At 42.7% G+C, this 18,683-nt stretch overlaps 2 protein-coding genes across 6 annotated transcripts in view; one reads left to right on the forward strand and one right to left on the reverse strand.

The window, feature by feature from the left end:
* The window catches only part of ankle2 (ankyrin repeat and LEM domain containing 2), a 20,855-nt gene extending 8,369 nt beyond the window's left edge, over nt 1-12,486 (forward strand). For 3 of the 4 annotated variants that reach the window (XM_014018086.1, XM_014018083.1, XM_014018084.1), the window contains exons 5-13: nt 3,804-3,992; nt 4,088-4,210; nt 4,530-4,593; nt 6,106-6,281; nt 6,361-6,467; nt 6,685-6,875; nt 7,650-8,484; nt 9,257-9,388; nt 10,881-12,486. In XM_014018086.1, the coding sequence (XP_013873540.1) occupies nt 3,804-3,992; nt 4,088-4,210; nt 4,530-4,593; nt 6,106-6,281; nt 6,361-6,467; nt 6,685-6,875; nt 7,650-8,484; nt 9,257-9,388; nt 10,881-11,085 (2,022 nt within the window). In that variant the 3' untranslated portion in view covers nt 11,086-12,486. Of the gene's footprint in view, nt 1-3,803; nt 3,993-4,087; nt 4,211-4,529; nt 4,594-6,105; nt 6,282-6,360; nt 6,468-6,684; nt 6,876-7,649; nt 8,485-9,256; nt 9,389-9,485; nt 9,647-10,880 lie in introns of those variants that run through there. The other variant, XM_014018087.1, reaches the window with a different exon arrangement.
* Nucleotides 12,487-12,516: 30 nt separating this feature from the next.
* pgam5 (PGAM family member 5, serine/threonine protein phosphatase, mitochondrial) lies at nt 12,517-18,262 on the reverse strand. 2 transcript variants are annotated; one of them, XM_014018088.1, is made up of 6 exons: nt 17,750-18,262; nt 17,209-17,381; nt 16,992-17,117; nt 16,822-16,910; nt 13,411-13,544; nt 12,517-13,123 (listed from the first exon to the last, which is right to left on the reverse strand). In XM_014018088.1, exons 1-6 carry the CDS (start codon nt 17,977-17,979, stop codon nt 12,973-12,975), a joined length of 903 nt encoding a protein of 300 aa, XP_013873542.1. In that variant the 5' UTR covers nt 17,980-18,262; the 3' UTR covers nt 12,517-12,972. The 2 variants fall into 2 exon arrangements, with proteins under 2 accessions (XP_013873542.1, XP_013873543.1); XM_014018089.1 differs by having other exon boundaries at nt 13,411-13,541; nt 17,750-18,224.
* Between the last annotated feature and the right edge of the window lie 421 nt (nt 18,263-18,683).

An 18,683-nucleotide genomic window follows, 5' to 3' on the forward strand; every position in this document is an offset into this window, starting at 1 on the left:
TGCAATGCATGCCACTAGTTTCTCCTGTATGGAGAAACTAGTGGCATGCATTGCATTGAACACATACTTTTTTTCCCTGTGCCATTCCACATTATTACAAATAACTTAATTTCTGGACATTTATGGTTTGATTTCTTTGTATGTATGGATCACTTGGGTTGTTACCAACATCTGGTGAAAATTTCATGTCATTAACACCTCTAGTAACATATTTACTGAGAAAAATGTTGACGTGTTCAATACTTATTTTACCCGCTGTATCTCAGTGCTGAACAAACACTGCAGCTCCAACTTAGAGTCTCTGTTTATTAACTGTAAACACTTTTTTTTCTCCGAGGGAGTTTTCCTCTTTCATTCTGGTCGGTGTTTATATTCCAACTCAAGCCTGTGTGAGCGATGCACTGCAAAACCTGACCGAACAAATAACTGCACTGGAACTAAAACACCCAGATTCACTCTTCATCATACTTGGTGACTTTAACAGAGCTAAACTTAGCCACGAGCTTCCAAAATATAAACAACATGTTAATTGTCCCAACAGGGATRACAACTCACTGGATCACTGCTACACTGTCTTGAAAGATGCCTATCGCTCTGTTTCTCATGGAGCCCTGGGTCACTCTGACCACTGTCTGGTTCATCTTATTCCAACCTACAGGCAGAAACTGAAAACTGTAAAGCCTGTAGTGAGAACAGTAGAAAAGTGGACCAGAGAAGCAAAGCAAGAYCTTCAGGACTGCTTTGACTGCACTGACTGGAGTGTTTTTGAAGCCGCTATGGACAATCTGGATGATTTGACTGACACTGTCACATCCTACATTAGGTTTTGTGAAGATCTGTGTGTTCCAACAAAAACCTACCGCTCGTTCAGTAATAACAAGCCATGGTTCACTAAACAAGCTCAGTCAGCTTTGTCAGGCTAAAGCTGAGGCCTACAGGAGTGGGGACAGAGCTCTGTACAAAAATGCAAGGAACACATTGAGCAGGGAAATCAGAGTGGCTAAAMTATGCTATTCTGAAAGCTGAAAAGTGAGCACTCAGCCAACGACCCTGGTTCAGTGTGGAGAGGCCTTCAGCMCATCACAAACTACAGAAGACCATTCCCCGCTGCCGARGCAAAGCCCTTGCTGACGACCTGAACAGCTTCTATTGTAGGTTGARCAGAACTCATTTACACCTATCCASAACCCCACAGCTCATCAACAAGACAGAGGGACCCTCTGTCTCTCCCTCCCCCCACCACTCAAGCTGCATTCCAGATATGCGAAGATGAWGTGAGCCGATTGTTCTGGAAACAAAAGATCAAGACAGCACTAGGACCAATATCTCACCTTCCTGCCTTAAGACCTGCACTGAACAACTAGCRCCAATCTTCACAAATATATTCAACAGATCACTGGAGCTGTGTGAAGTTCCTTCCTGCTTCAAACGCTCCACCATCATTCCAGTCCCAAGAAACCCTCCATCACAGGACTGAATGACTACAGGCCCGTCGCCTTAATGTCTGTGGTCATGAAGTCCTTTGAACRGCTGGTCCTGACYCACCTGAAGGACATCATTGGTCATCTGCTAGACCTCCTGCAGTTTGCCTACCGGGCAAATAGGTCAGTGGATGATGCAGTCAACATGGGATTGCATTTCATCCTGCAACATCTTGMTYACMCGGGGACTTCTGCAAGAATCYTGTTTCTTGATTTTAGCTCGGTGTTCAACACTATCGTCCCTGACATTCTTTCCACCAAACTCTCCCAACTCACTGTTTCTCCTGCCATGTGTCAGTGGATCACYAGCTTCCTGACAGGCAGGACACAGCAGGTGCAGCTGGGGAAAATCATGCCCTCACAGTCCATCAGCATTGGTGCCCCTCAGGGATGTGTGCTCTCTCCACTGCTCTTCTCTCTATACACCAATGACTGCACCTGTACTGACCCATCTGTTAAACTCCTGAAGTTCGCAGATGACACTACAGTCATTGGACTCATCCATGATGACGAGTCTGCATACTAACAGGAGGTGGAACGACTGATGTCCTGGTGCAGCCGGAACAACCTGGAGCTGAACACGCTCAAGACTGTAGAGATGAGAATGGACTTCAAGCCTGAAACATACTCGCTCCGACGCTGACGGGTCGACTCGCGGTCACGTGGTTGTTCGGCAGTCGTTTTCGCACCGACCTTTCATAGTCCCTGAGACACCCTGCGCCAAGCTCAGGAAACCACCGTCCTGCTGAAACTTACGTCACTGCATGGAATTCCCCCGCAACAGCCGATAATGCAGAAAAAAAAAAACGTCAGACTCGTCACTCACCCGACGTATTTATCCACATCTGTCCTGGTTAAAGCTCCATAGTTTTTATCAGTCAGATTCCGCCGTGCACGTTTGTTTAATCTCCATTCATGATTTTTTTCACGGTATGACTATCTTTATAAAACTCTACTTCCTGGTGTCGGCTCTGGGAGAGAGTCTGGGTTTTTTCCCCCTTTTTTTTTTCTTACAGAGTGCAGCAGCGCTTTCAGCACAAACAAATAAGCCATAAGTTTTTCACGGTTTGACTATCTTGGAAAACTCTGCTTTCCAGTCTGKGAGCGAGTCATTCTTTTTTCTTTTTTTCCCCCCGAGGGCAGCACAAACACACACGCCCACGAACTTCAGACCAATCACACATTACCATCGATATGGGAGGGGGGGTCAAAAGTTCTGCCAGCGGGTTGTGCCAAAAGGGGCTGTCGACACGACGCTGAGAAGCCCAGTAACGTAATTTTCGTCATTAAACTGTGACAACGCGTGCTGACGTCGGCAGTTCACAGGGAGTATGTTTTCAGCTTCAGGAGACACCCCCTGCACTCTTGCCCCCCACAATCTTCCAACAGCCCCGTGTCCATGGTTGAGTCCTTCAGGTTCCTGGGAACCACCATCTCACGTGACCTGAAGTGGGAGCCCAACATCTCCACCATCCTTAAAAAGGCCCAGCAGAGACTATTCTTCCTACGCCAGCTGAGGAAGTTGGAGCTGCTGATCCAGTTCTAAACTGCAGTCATTGAGTCCATCTTGTGCACATCCATAACAATCTGGTTTGGAGCAGCCACATGGCAGGACAGGAACAGGCTACAGCGTACAGTGAGGACGGCTGAGAAAGTCATTGGAGCCTCACTGCCCTCCATTCAGGACTTGTAYCRYGAAAGAACCAGGAAACGGGCTGAGAAAATCATCACAGACTCCACTCACCCGGGTCGCAACATGTTCCAACTCCTCCCGTCTGGCAGACGCTACAGAACTCTGTCCACTAAGACTGTCAGACACAAGAACAGTTTCTTCCCCCAGGCCATCATCATCATCAACAGCTGATCATCAGACATCCATCAGCCATATATTCTATACTACAGAGAACTATCTGTCACTCTTATTCTACATTACTGCATTACTGCACCTTATTCATAATCATCTACCTCTACAATGCTGCTGTTGTATTATTATTTAATATTAACTTTGAATAATGCTGTCATATAGTTTTTGGTTAAGTGAAGTAAAATGTGCTTGAATTATATGTTAAGTGTCTGTACAGTGTTGTTACTAGAGAGACACGAACTGCCGGAAACAAATTCCTTGTGTGTGTCAATATACTTGGCCAATAAAACTGATTCTGATACTAACTGTTGCTACTTAAGCTTTTGTCAATATAAATAAATTTAGCAGAAGGTAAAGCCTAATCTTCAGCCTGTAAAGTTAAGAAATGATAATAAAAGTACAAATCCAGGAGATTATTTCCTGATCAATGTACATGTTCATTTGTTTTGTCCGTTCAGGAGGGCTGCCGCTACAATGTCATGCACGTGGCAGCGAAGGAGAACCAGGCAGGGATCGCCCAGCTGCTGCTGGACACTTTGGAGAACCCCGAGTTCATGCGCCTCATGTACCCAGACGACCAGGAAGTCATGCTGCAAAAACGAATCCGCTACATTGTAGATCTTTACCTCAACACTCCAGATAAAGCTGTCCGTTCTTTTCCTGCACCAATGAGATTTTATCCTTACCAGGTGTAGTCAGTTGGCTGTGATGACATGATTTCTTTCTTGTTTCCTTGCTTCAGGGTTTCGAAACACCTCTCCACTTTGCCTGCAAGTTTGGGTGTCCGGATGTGGTCAATGTCCTGTGCTCGCATCCTGACATAGATAAGAATTGTAAGAACAAGGACGGCTTGAAGCCTTGTGATGTAAGGAGCTGTATTTCCTCAACTTAAAAAGATCCCAAACATTACCTGGATGTATTTTAACATGGAAAGTATTCAGGAGTTAGGAAGTGGTGAGCAGATACTCAGAGGAAGGCTGAACTCCATGTCCTTTCAGTAGCTGTAAAAGAATATTCTTGGTTAATGTTTTTTTTTAGCTGTGACCGTTTTAAAATCTTGTGTGCACAATCACTAACTGACCAGTGTAGGTTAATTTTAGATGGGTAAACTGCTCAGTTGATTTGACAACAGCTGCACGTCTGAACTTTGGTTTGTTTATCTGTTGTTGTATTTTTTTCCACAGCTTATTTGTAGCAGAAAAAATAAAACCCAGGAAGTGAAACAACAGATAAGTGACTACTTGGAGGGTAAGGATGCACGCATTAAAAGTTACTGTTTCTGTGTTAAATGTTGTCAAAGAAACATTCACTTTCCAAATTCTGTGGTTCTCAAACTGAGGCGTGTCTTTAAAAATTTGCAGGTGTAACTAATGTTTATATGTTAAAAGTCTGAATTGTTTCGTGTTCCACAAACCTCATTTCAATAACAACTAGACTGATGAACCTCGTGGTGTGGTGAGTGGGTCCACTTCTGTTCAGCCGGTGTGTGACCCTTCTAATAAAGTCTTTTTGTGAGGATGTCTGCCCCTAAATTAGGGACAAAGTCAGGCTAATAATGGTTGAGGTGAACATATGTGATCAGAACATGGACAAATAAACTATCTGATGATTCATTGTTTGAAACAGCAAACAGCCTCACTTTATTCTCTATGGGCCTTTGTGTCAGCAGAACAAAGACTGAACAAAAAGCTGCTTTGAGTCAAAGAAGGCAGACTTGAAAGTTCAGTGAAGAGTAAAAAAAATCTGTATGTATGTAACAGAGCAGTTTATCTGATTGTATGAAGTTTAAAGGGAAGATAAGTTGCTAAAGCCTTAAATACAGAAAAATTTTTGCACAGATTGATTGTTATTTTTATGGCTCCAACAGGAACTACACATTTTGTTTTGTTTCTTTCTACTTTTAAATATTCAGAGGCTGTTGGAGCACAGTTTTTATTCTTCTAGCAAAGTGGAATTGAATTTAGTAAGTTTGATTGTTTCTTTAGAAAAAGCTCAAACTAAAGGAGCAGTTTGGAGACAAAACACTTTTTTAACACAACAATTTACTGAGAAAAATTCAATAATTATTTCTTCCCTCCAAATTTGGAGAGTTGTGAAAGCCTAGACAACCACTGTGCTCAAAGGATAAAGTGTTGCATTAAATTTTACTCTCTGTCATCACATTTGAACTGTACCATAAATAATTTAACATTTGAAGTGATTGATCTATAAAAACAACTTCCATTGCCCAAAAGGCTGCACACAAAACATGAAATGGTGAAAAGACACTACCAATCACAAGAGACTATAAAAAACAAACAAAAATAAAAACAAATGCAAATTTGATAAGGAAGAAAAATAATTTAAATAAAGCTAAAGTGTATTAAAGTGTATTAAAAACCTTTTGAGTACAAACATGTTTGTAGGTGAAAATGTAAATGTGTCATTGTGACTTGGCTGCTGGTGGTTCTGTGAATTAACCACCAACAATCTGAGTTTATGTTTTRAAATGTCTGTCCAGAATTCACCAGGGGAAAAAAATAGGTTTAATGAGTTGTAAATTTGTAATAAAAGTTCCTTTCTGTTCTGATTTTGGATTGTTAGYGTGATGTTAGCATTCATCATGACCAACTGCAGACTGAACTAATCGGCTTGGGCAGAAACCAGCAGCTCCAAATACACCAGACACAAAGAAAACTGTTACTCAACGTTTGATTTTCTTGTTTGTTTTTTGAAGTCTTTTGTAATTTTGCTCCATCCTGTGTCCTGAATGTGTCACAGACCGCTGCTATGTCCCTTTGCTGAGGGCGACAGACAACACCTCTCAGCCCATCATTGGTGCTACGTGGTCACCCGAGTCCTCAGAGAGCCTGTCACTGATCCAGCAGTACACGAGGAGCCCCGTGGATCCTTTACTGACCGTCACCGCCTTCGCTGGCCCGCTGAGCCCTTCTAAAGCAAGTTCACTAGCCCGTCGCTCTGCATGTTTGTTCAACAAAACAGATACTGATCGTAACAAATTGTCTTCGAATGCAGGCAGATGACTTTCGTCGGTCGTGGAAAACGCCACCTAGAGAACGGGCGGAGCTTTTCCATCACATTCTGAAGTCGGACCCTGACCGAGGGGTAGAGAGAGTGGGCAGGTACTTTAAAAACCCAACTGTTTTCTCTTTGAGTGCTGTGAAATGTTCATTTTCAAAAGCAGGGCATCATCAAAGAAAGTTTTGACCTTAAATAAAAACTATTAATGATGAATCTTTACATTAATGTTCTGTTTCAGAGTTGTTTATTCCACTGTGTGGATATTTCCTAAATCCCAGGTTGTAATCTACTAAGTGCTGACTTGTTCTTGGTCTTCAGAGATTTAGCTCGTGAGATGGGCCACCCCTGGGCTGAATACTGGGGTTTCCTGGACTGTTTTGTGGATCTGTCGTCAGCCGAGGGGCTCCGCAAGCTGGAGGAGTACCTGAGTAAGAAGGATTTCAGCCCAAGGAGTCATGATGGGGCTGGACAGAATGAGACCAGCAACAGGTTTAAAACCCCCTCTCCAGGTATGCCTCTATTCCCCTGGGAGGCTCAGAGTCGCAGAAGATTCTGGAAGGCCTCATAAGCTATGTTTCCATTGACCATGAAAATGCGCAAATTAGAATTTCCAAAATAAATTTGCTCAATGGAAACACATCAGTTTAGAAAAAAAAATACGTTTTTTGACTAAATGTTTTTGCGCTAGGATGAGGTGGTTTTTCGGCCGTATCGAAATTGGTGTTTTTCACAAAACTGCAATGGAAACTTTTTTCGCATCACGGGAGTCACGTGATCAACAACTGGCTGTTTCTACTGGCGAAAAAGATGATGACAAAGAAGATAACAGGAAGTAGAAGTAGTAGTAATATCACAGAAGTAGTATAAAATAGTAAACTCACCGACTACAATTTCCCAAAAACACAGCATACTGTACGTAGCCGCTCCCAAGTATAAGGGGCTTGTCGCTGGAAAGCCTCGATAAAAGACGCCGACGTCTCCTCTGATGATGAGCGCTAGTGTCGTGGTAGCAACATGCTATGTGTTTACATCCATTACCGCCATGTTTGTAATGACTTATCGYGAGAACAAATGTATTCACGTGTGACTTTAATAGCATTTCTTACTTAATGTAAACACCGCAATTGTGAAACTGTGTTTTTTCGACATTAACAGAATATCAACAAAGTTTTGCGCACATTTGCAATGGAAACGTAGCTATATTGGCTGCCAGGAAGAGAGATTTGAGTCCTACGTTGACCATAAGTTGTTTTAAGTAGACTTTTTTTCATTTCTGTTTCCAGGAAAGCCTAAAAAATTCTGCAACTCTATTTCTGTGGGTGCCTTCCTGGATGAGAGCGATGACATCAGCCTCGAGGAGATAAAGAACCGTCAAAACGCAGTGCTCAGCAGCATCACGTCCTCCGCTTCAGCTAAGGATGTCCTGAAAGGAGCCGTGGGCGGCCGCGAGTTCCACATGGCGCTTCACCACCGCGGGGCGGACCTGATAGAGACGGCCGCCGAGCGGGAGCTGCTGTGCTGCTGCAGCGACGGCCTCCTGTCACCCGGCGCCGTCTGCAAAAGTGGGGCGTGCTCCTCCTCCAGTGACAGGACTCAAAACGGAGACAAAGTGTCCCAGCGCACCTCCCCGTCCTCCTCCGGGCTGCTGTCTCCCATCACCAACCTCATGGTGGAGTTCGAGCGCATGTCGCTGCAGGAGCCGCCGGACAGCCCCRCCCGCTGCAGGGAGAGGAGGTGCAGCGGCGGGAGTCGGCACAAGGACAACCGCGGCGCCGCAACGGAGCTGGGCTCCGGACTCGCCCGCCTGTCTCTCAGCCAGAACAGCGAGGATCCGGATCGGCCTGGCAGGAGGACGGAGGGAAGAGGCTCAGAGGAGAGCAGCAGCGGCAGCAGCTCAGAGGAGTACTTTGAAGCAGAGGAGAGTCTGGAGGAGCTGGGGAGGACTAGGGGGTCCGTTTCAGGGGTGCGCAATTTCTGTGCCAGGTCCAAGTCGTGGGACCACGGAGGCAGGGACCTGAGCAGCTCAGGATCCTCAGGGTCTTCCTACAAGTCCTTAGACAGCTCCGAGTTTCTCCCCAGGACCCCTCCGCACTTTAGAAGAGGACTTTTTATTGAGGGGTGAGTCACACCACCTGCTCCACAGATCAGGTTTATATTTACAGTTTGCAGCTGCAAGTGTGGCTGGTTAACTCTGTGAACATAAAGCATTTTCAGTTGTCTCACTTCACYAACAGTTGTGATAAAAAGTGAGGAGCAGATCTTCTAGACCAGGGGTGTCAAACTCATTTTCACTGAGGGCCACATGAGTGTTATGGTGGTCCTCAAAGGGCCACTTGTAATGAAGTTTGATGTTTCATGTTTAACTTTGACTAAACAGAGTTTTAACATGTCCTCTTTTAAACACTGATAAGTACTAAGTGTATGACTGAYTAAATCTGTAATAAATACAGAAATATTATTAAAAGTAAAACTAATAAAGTTTTACACACTGAGTTTTTAGTGAGTAGCTGCATTAGGCAGATTAATTTATGGTCGATGGTGACTTTAAAGCAGCTTATTTTCAGACATTAGCACTGTGCTATCCAACTAAATTGCTCAGTTACTTAAAGCCAACAACTCAGGGGCAGGACAATTGTTATTATCTTTTACCTTTTAAATTTATTTTTGTTGCATTTAATCATAAATTTAAAGTTTACCATTGATATAAGAAACAATTTTCATGTTAAGTAAAAAAAATAAGTATTTTTTATTTTTTTATTTTTTGGGGGCGGGTACCCCCCCTGGTGGGCCACACGGGAGTCACCCACAGGCCACATTTGGCCTGGGGATCTTGATTTTGACACGTGTCCTAGATTATAATAATGTAGTTAATAATCTCATGCTGTTGCAGGGACTCCCCTACCAGACTGGACAGAGAGGTCTTGGCAGCGATGGAAGGCACAGATGTTGACCCCCAGAAATATCCCAGCATACACARGTGGAGGAGCACAATGAAGTGCTACTCTTCATCGGACATGCAGAGGTTAGTRTAGACTGGTATTCTTCACAAATACTTGTTTTCAATATCTGATAGGTGGCAATAGAAATAAAAACAATACTTAATCCATCTCTTGGTGTAGGAGCTTGATGCTGAGGGAGTCAGAGGCCGGGTCAGCATGTGGGGAGTGAAAAAAACACCATGGAGTTTAGACCACCTTTTTTTCCTCTGCTGGTCGGAGCCTGTGTGTCGAGCTTCTTGTGAATTCTGTCGTAAGCCACCAATAAAAGCCTCCTCGTACCACAGTGTTGCCAGTTTAATGGTTGTATTATAAAAATCGAATAACAGAACTGAATGCTGCGGTTGTGGTGTTTAAAAAAAAAAAGGTCAGTTTGATTCTTGTCAAGGAGACGCCCTCCCGTTTAACGTTGCAGTCTGCTGATGTTAAATCTCCAGCTCCACCTGACTCTCTCCTAACCTCCATCAGTAACAGAGCTAAAAGACTCTGAACCTGCGTCAGGGCTGAGTCGAGGTGATGGAGCCTGTTGTTGGTCAAATGTGGCATTTAGACAGATCTTTAATAGTCACTGCTGAGTTTTAGAGCTCTTGAAATGTGGCACAGTGTTGCATGGTTTATTGGTTGGGTCTTAAAGAGCTTATACTTAGATAAACAACTTTTCTTTTCCTTTGCCTTGATCCATTTCACACTTTAAATGACACAATGTCTGACAGGAACCTGATTCTTTCCACTGCTTGGCTGTAAATCTGATTGTAGAGGTTCACAAACTTTAGCCACTCACATGGTACTAAAATGGCCAAGTTAATGTTTATGCCTTTTTTTTTCTTCTTTAAGAACCTGTTTGGTAAATTTGTTTTTATGTTCTGCAGCAATAGAGACCATTTTAAATGTGTAAAATGAGGTGCAGTTTGGTGGAAAAGTTAAGAAGGTTAACCGTTAATATCTTACCTGTTGTAGATAGTTCTTGGGAGGAGCTTAGTTTAGAGAAAGTTTAATTCTGACTAGATTAATGAACTAAAAGCTAGTCAAAGAAGAAGACCAAACTGTACTGATGCTATCTTAAAACAACTCCCAATTTCAAAACCTTTCTACTTGTTAAGGTGAACCCTSTTTAAAAAACTTTTATATCACCATTACATGGTGTTTTACATAGATGTGGTTACTTGCGAACACATATAGCAGAAATATGCTACTGCCAAAATAAGTACCTGATGCCAAATTAAAGGGAAAAGTTTATAAAATATTGTTCACGTAAAATATATGGCATTAAGAAACTCAGGTCTTGGCCCTTCTTGAACTAACCATTAGTGTGTCAAAACRGTCTGAATTAAACTTTACATTTTAAGACGGAGACCATTCAAAGGGCTATCTACAACAGGTAAGATATTAAATATTCATCACCTGTCCACAGAATCCCACTTCAGAAAACTCAGTAGTGAATATTGTAGGAGCAGGATGAAACCGTCCTTTACATTGAACACTAAAAAGTAACCATTAGTGTTGATGTGTGTCGTGTAGCTGGCCCAGCCCGGCGGTGAAAGCCCGACTCAAGATGCAGCACCAGACCCCCGGCTCYCCCATCAGCGGCCTGATGTCCCCCAGCGGTCGCTTCAGTCCCGTCCGCCACGCTGCCTCACCAGACTACAGCCCCAGCCGATACAGCCCTGCCAGTGTTAGCTACATCCAACGCATCCGCCTCAGACACCTACATGAACCGCTGTAACCGCCCCCCTCCTGCTTCTCTCCCTGCAGCAGCTGCACCAGAGCCCCCAAACCTGACAGAAATATGCACAAGTGTCTGGATTTGTATTTATGATGTACGGTACTATGTATAACAGGAATTCTCATCACATTAGGCCGTGATGTCGACTCGACTTTAAAAAGGAAAAAAAAATCTTCATAATTTATGTACTGTATGGGTGTGAACTRTAATGACTTACTGGAAGTGTTAGTGGCAACTGTGAAACACCTGTATTATAACCTGAGTCAACTGTTGGGGGGGGGGGAAGTGAACACAAGCCACACTTTCCTAAACTTGGTTGGTCACACACAAACAAGAGGCATCATTAGGATTCTATCCCTGAAGAGCTTCTTTAAAAAAAAACAACTAAAACAAGTCAAATCTTGATATTTTAAAAAATATTTTTTGTATGTTGGTCAGTAGCACAAAAATTAATGTTTTTAATAACAGGTGTTTTAAAGCAACTGCCATTTCCTATGTTGTTCCTCAGTTCGGGAATTGCCTTAATTTTCTGAAGTGATGGACCATTTCTCTGTCAAACTAGAAATATTTTAACTCCTACTTGAAAAGTATGAAAATAAATAATAAAAAAAAGATCTTCCATGTTTTTTGTTTTTTTTTTAAATTTTGGCCTAATAAATGTATATGTTTTCTTAGTTGTACCGGGTTTGTGTGCAAATATTTTGTCATTAACGGCGGCCTTAAACAGTGCCATTTTTAAAATTTTGTTTATTTACCAGTCTGTCACACCCATCAGTCAGGGATCATCTGAGCTGAACCATTAAATCTGCATAAATGTGTTTTTTAAAGCACCACAGGGGAAAAACTTCAGATATAATCAAACAGCTACACAAATCAGACCAATTTAGTAACTTACTGCCTTACACTTGGAGAACATGATTAAATGAAAGCTGCATTATGCTGTAAGTTATTCCCAGTCTTTGTATCTTTTTTTATATGTGGGGGAGGAAAACATGGCTTCTGTGCTCATTTAGGGGAGTTRAACAAAGCTTTAATTCTCAAAGTTGCTCGTAAATGTTTTTGGTAAAAGAGTTTACAGTGAACTCGTTTTCCAAACGGTTGAGTTTGGTGACGAAAGTCAAAACCATCTGGGTCCAAATGGTTCTGTTTGGTTTTGGAGTCTGAAAGCTCACGAGTTACGTCCAGAGGGAATACAGCCAGCCATGTTGAAAATTCAAATTGCCACTTAAGTTGAAACAAATGTTCTGAATGTATGTTTTTGTTTTTATTTGTGAAAAAAATTTTTGTATCCGAGAGCACAAGCCAACTTCAGATTGTACGGTCATCCTCATGCTCTGAGATAAGAGATCCAACTCTGCTCTCTGAATGTTTCTGAATGTGGAACTTTACAAAACTACACATAAAAAAAAGAAATTTCAAACTTGCTTTTAGTGCTTTTTAGTGCTTTATTAAAAATAAACCTAATAGGTGAATCCTTACTATGTCTAAACTGATTTTGCTTTCAACTAAATAAATCATCACTCCAACATGACGGCTGTGTTTACTTGTATTTCTCTGATTTTGTGTACGAACATTAAAAAAAACAAACTTGAGTCATACTTGTTTATTTACCACAACTACGTGACAAAAAATAACCCTTTGAGGGACTTGGCTAACATGTAGCTCCACAAATAGACTCGTTTGGCTTAAAAATCAGTCACTTGTACAAATTATAAATTACATTCAGAAGTTGCTGTGTTGCTGACGGCACTGGAGTAAACTCACAATCTGATAACATGATGTTTCTGTAATAAAATAAATATCAAGTTATTTTCAAGACACTTAAGGAAAGAACTGAGCTGAGTCTGTAGCCGACTCTGTTCCAGAAAGCGCTGCTGAGCCGGGCCATCAGGTCCGGCTCAGTTTGTCTGGGGGCATAAACCCTGCGTCTCCCAGAGTCCGGAGGCCCACCCTGCCACTTGGGCGGATGGTGAGCCAGGTGATGCTGCCGTTATGCAAACCCATACGCAGCCAGCCCTCTGGGGGGAACTGGAGAGCCCTGGGTGAAAAGAACAAAAGATGTCTTAAAAAGGACCGATTTTAGAAACAAGCTTTTCTATTATTTATCTGACGAATTCTTGAACCTGCTTTGTACATTTTTTAAAAGGTGAAAAAAAAAATCATGTTTGGTTAAAAACTAAAACGTTAAAGGATGGTGGGAAAGAAACTGGTAGCAGATGAATTATTTATAAAAAAAAAAGCAACATAGTTTGACGTCAGTGGTTAGCAAAGCAAAGAGCACGAAGGCCAACTGAGGCCTGAGCGGAGCCGCCGGCCGGCACAAACCTGCACACAAAATAACGGATGACATTGGCATGACACACGATGATCTCATAGCTGTCCTCCTTCTGCTTGGGGTCAGCCCGGTGGATGTAGCGGCGGAAAGCAGCCTCAATGCGAGCTCCATCTTCGTGGTACTGCTGGAGAACAGCGGAGAGGTTGAAAGTGACTTTGGTCACGTGGCGGGGGTTCTGTTAGAACCCCACAGACAGAACAGAGTCTACGATGCTGCTGGCATCCAAACGAATGTGCAGTTTCATTCTAAAGAGGTCGACTTAATGGTGAATATTAGCACTGGAGAAAAAGACTAAACTAAATCACACTGGACAGAAAACTGCTACATTAAAGATTGCTCTGGTAAACACTCTACATGATCCAGAACTTTGTGTCCCCACTTTTCTTAGTTAAATCAGAACAACCAGGACTATCTAATCTAAATCAATACTTCAAATTCTTTGAAATAAAATATGAAAAATTGAGAATAAAAAATAAAAACAGATCATCTCCCTGACTTTTACTGGTCGGCCWTTTGGGTAAGAACTCCTCTGACCGTCCTTGTTCCAGAGCTCTGATGTATGAACAGGAACTGTCTGAATGTTGGACGTTAAAGCTAAAGTTAGTTTCTCACTGGGTTGGGACCGTTGGACACATGTTGAATTAAAAATAAAAAGAGGCAAATGATCTGTTGCGGTCTCACTGATCTCTGAGTCAAACCAGTAAGCTGTGTTGTCTGTTTGGTGCAGCCATGTTTTTTTTAAATCATCACTTGCTTTTGTGTTGTGTTTTCTAGGCCGTGCACACTATCAAAACCAGGGTAATTTCTAGCTTGGAGATGAAAAAGGATTAATTTGTTATCATGAATAGTATATACACTCACCGGCCACTTTATTAGGTACACCTGTCCAACTGCTCGTTAGCACTTAATTTCTAATCAGCCAATCACATGGCGGCAACTCAGTGCATTTAGGCATGTAGACATGGTCAAGACAATCTCCTGCAGTTCAAACCGAGCATCAGTATGGGGAAGAAAGGTGATTTGAGTGCCTTTGAACGTGGCATGGTTGTTGGTGCCAGAAGGGCTGGTCTGAGTATTTCAGAAACTGCTGATCTACTGGGATTTTCACGCACAACCATCTCTAGGGTTTACAGAGAATGGTCCGAAAAAGAAAAAAACATCCAGTGAGCGGCAGTCCTGTGGGCGGAAATGCCTTGTTGATGCCAGAGGTCAGAGGAGAATGGGCAGACTGGTTCGAGCTGATAGAAAGGCAACAGTGACTCAAATAACCACCCGTTACAACCAAGGTAGGCAGAAGAGCATCTCTGAACACACAACATGTCAAACTTTGAGGCAGATGGGCTTCAGCAGCAGAAGACCACACCAGGTGCCACTCCTTTCAGCTAASAACAGGAAACTGAGGCTACAATTTGCACAAGCTCATCGAAATTGGACAAGAGAAGATTGGAAAAACGTTGTCTGGTCTGATGAGTCTCGATTTCTGCTGCGACATTYGGATGGTAGGGTCAGAATTTGGCGTCAACAACATGAAAGCATGGATCCATCCTGCCTTGTATCAACGGTTCAGGCTGGTGGTGGTGTCATGGTGTGGGGAATCTTTTCTTGGCACTCTTTGGGCCCCTTGGTACCAATTGAGCATCGTTGCAACGCCACAGCCTACCTGAGTCTTGTTGCTGACCATGTCCATCCCTTTATGACCACAATGTACCCAACATCTGATGGCTACTTTCAGCAGGATAATGCGCCATGTCATAAAGCTGGAATCATCTCAGACTGGTTTCTTGAACATGACAATGAGTTCACTGTACTCAAATGGCCTCCACAGTCACCAGATCTCAATCCAATAGAGCATCTTTGGGATGTGGTGGAACGGGAGATTCGCATCATGGATGTGCAGCCGACAAATCTGCGGCAACTGTGTGATGCCATCATGTCAATATGGACCAAAATCTCTGAGGAATGCTTCCAGCACCTTGTTGAATCTATGCCACGAAGAATTGAGGCAGTTCTGAAGGCAAAAGGGGGTCCAACCCGTTACTAGCGTGGTGTACCTAATAAAGTGGCCGGTGAGTGTATATATACATATACACACACACACACACACACACACACACACACACACACACACACATATATATATATATATATAATGAATAGTCGAGTGTGATGGAATAGGGTTTAAATGACATCACTGACCTTTCAAATTTATTTTGTTGCATTGAATCATAAATTTAAACTTCATTTAATATCTGTTTATTTTAAATTAAGTTAAAAGGGACATATCATGCAAAATTCACTTTTTTTAGCCATTAAATACATTTAATTATGTACTTTGACTATTTAGGAGACGAGAGCAGAAAATTTGAATTTAGTCTCTCCTGGTGCGATATCTTTATTTTCTGTTTGGGTCAAACTTTTTAACTCGTTCAGTTGTCTATGTTTTCTGAACGTTTACGTCAAACTGTGATGGAACAAACACGTWAGGTCTGGATTTACCAACTACAATCTATCATCTTCACTCTCCTCTGGCTCTGACTCTGGATGAACAGGAATTCCCTTGTTGACATCTTAATTCATTTCTAAATAAAACACTTTTCTATCAAACTAGAATGGACCGCTCTGGAAGCTGGAGGGGGCRGGGCATGAAGCGTCAGAGCTACTTTGAGACACACCTCAAGAAAATGGGTGGAAGAGGGGCTTCTAGAGTTACAATAAAGAGGAATTCAGACTAAAATATTGCAGTTCCACTTTATATAGACCCCAACTGAATGATTTAAAATGTGAAAATAACATATCTACTTAAAACAAATTAAAAAAAATAAGGCAGGGCCTGATTGGAGRAGTCACCTGTGGATCAGATGTGGCCCGCGGGCCACCTGTTCAGCAGTCCTGATCTACACACATTATTTTTCATCATAAAACACTAAAATCGGGGACAGCTTTAGCCAGGGACATGTAGTCCAAAACAAGGATTGCCCCCAGAAATCAGGAACATCTGGTTACCCTACTTTAGAGGCTGCTTCAAGGTTCATGTTTTTTTTTTTTTTTATATTCCGGCTTTTTAAACCTGGTCATTCAGGGCTGTGGTCTGTCAAAAACGCTTACGTGAACTCTATTTGAGAGAAAATTCATGGTGCAGTTTTTTAAAAACACGTTCATAATTCAAGCCTCTATAACTCACACAAAGAGACTGAGATCCAGCCAACACAGATCTCTTTGTGGGTGCTGTTCTCCCAAACCATCACCAAACCACAACTCCGTGAGATACTGCTCCAAACAAGCATTTGACACGACTGCAACACAGAGGCAGCAGCAAGAGGCCTTAACGATGGTTTGCAAACACACAACCGTCTGTCCCACAGTGGGGTTCTCAGGGGCAGAGTGGGTGCAGGGCCTCTCACCACAGCGTCAGGTTTCCAGTGGGTGACGGGTGGGACCGGTTCAATGGGCGCCCCCTCCCTCAGCAGGTCGCAGCTCACCAGCTCCAATCCTACAACCGMAACATTCGACGAGACAACAAGTCAAGTGTAGGTTTATTTTTGATGTGACGAGAGCGTCGTCTCTTTACTACCTGGGAGGTGTTTGCTGATGATCTGTGCCGTTTCAGTGGCCCTGGCCATGCTGGAGTGGATCAGAACATCGTATTTCAAACCCAGCGCTGCTAACCTTCGACCTGTCAATTCAGCCTGCTCCCGACCTGAGAAACAGTCGACGTGACAAACACATGAATCRAAAACAAACATCGACCTGCTGAACGTTGTTTTTGTGAAAGGAGTGCAGTAAGGAACCTAAGGGTGTGAGGATTCTCTCCTTGTCGCTGCTTCCACTCAGGTTATACTGGGAGTGTCTGATGAGGAAAATGTGACGCGTGGCTTTGGGTTTGCTGCTGTCCTGTTCAGAGCTGGGGTCTTCAGAAATGCTCTCCCTCTTCTTTCCGTTGGACAGCACAGACGGTTCTCTCCTGGACAGTAAGAGGCAGGGGTGATTTTCAGATTACAGGTGGCTTAACGTGAGAATAAAAAGAGAACTGGGTTAAACCAACATTGATTCAAGATCATGCAGCACGTCACTTTGAAGAAAATCTCTTAATGTAGTTTGACAAATCTCTCCTCCAAACCAGATTTTACACAGTGGTTATTTAACAACCAAAATTAGCTTAAAATATTTACTATAGATTTTAGGATCATGCTTACTTTATATTTCATATGATGTTGAAACATTTTTTATTAAAGTATAAAATAAATCAGAATAAATGAGACAAGATAGAAAGAGAAAATAAAAGTACACAAAACGAAACTGTACTGATGCAGCCAGCGGACAGGAACATACTTGTCCCAGTTGGAGTCCCAGGACTGTCCAGTCGGAACTGGGGTGTGTGTGGCAGGTGTCCAAGCCGGCTGAGCAGCCTGGACGACGGTCAGCCTGGACCACCATCCGGSCCCTTCTCCGCGGTGCTCCCCGAAGCATCCCCGAGAGTTGGCTACGGAAGCCCCGAACACCAAGAGGGCCGAGCCTCCAGTAAAACCACAAATAAGTTTAAAAGTTTTCCTGTACGACATCCTACAGTGGAAGTTCACTGCTGCTAGCTAATTATTAGCCGAGATTAGCCCGCCTGCTGCAAAYAACGAGGCTGTTTCTTCGTGGGTAGGGTTCGCTTTTCTGTTTCTAATTGCGTCTGAATCTCCAGCGTATAAACAAAAATAAAATAAAAGTCTTAATAGCACAACTASGTAACGAGAAGTGGTATCCAGATGTTAATGGACTCTTGGACCGAAGACCCGAAACATGCGCTGAATCGGAGGCCGGCAGGTTTCCTCCTTCAGTGGTCACGTGATCGATGACGCATTACGCAAGGTTTGTTTTTGTTTTTTTTACCACGGATATTTTTTTTTCCTTATTGGAAAAAAAAAGGAGATGAAAATCTCTATAGAATATATAAATGAAATGCTACACATGAAAAACGTATGTCTTATTTATCATCATTCAGTTTGGCAGAAAATTGTTACTTTGAATTCTATTCTTTGTTTTACCAAGTAACAAGTGTTTCCCTATGAAAACTCATGTAACACTTGGATGACTTCAAACTAAACTTATAGGACCAGACAATACAGGCCTGTCCTACAAAACAGATCTGTGATCTGTTCTCAACAGGAATAGTTAAATGAAAGGTTCAACATATTTGCTCTATATGCCTTTAAAATTAACCTAAGGCTTGTCTGCAAAAGATGTTTTATTCTACTTTTGTATATATATATATATATAT

Source organism: Austrofundulus limnaeus, unplaced genomic scaffold (genome assembly GCF_001266775.1).
Source record: "Austrofundulus limnaeus strain Quisiro unplaced genomic scaffold, Austrofundulus_limnaeus-1.0 Scaffold183, whole genome shotgun sequence".
Classification (NCBI taxonomy): domain Eukaryota; kingdom Metazoa; phylum Chordata; class Actinopteri; order Cyprinodontiformes; family Rivulidae; genus Austrofundulus; species Austrofundulus limnaeus.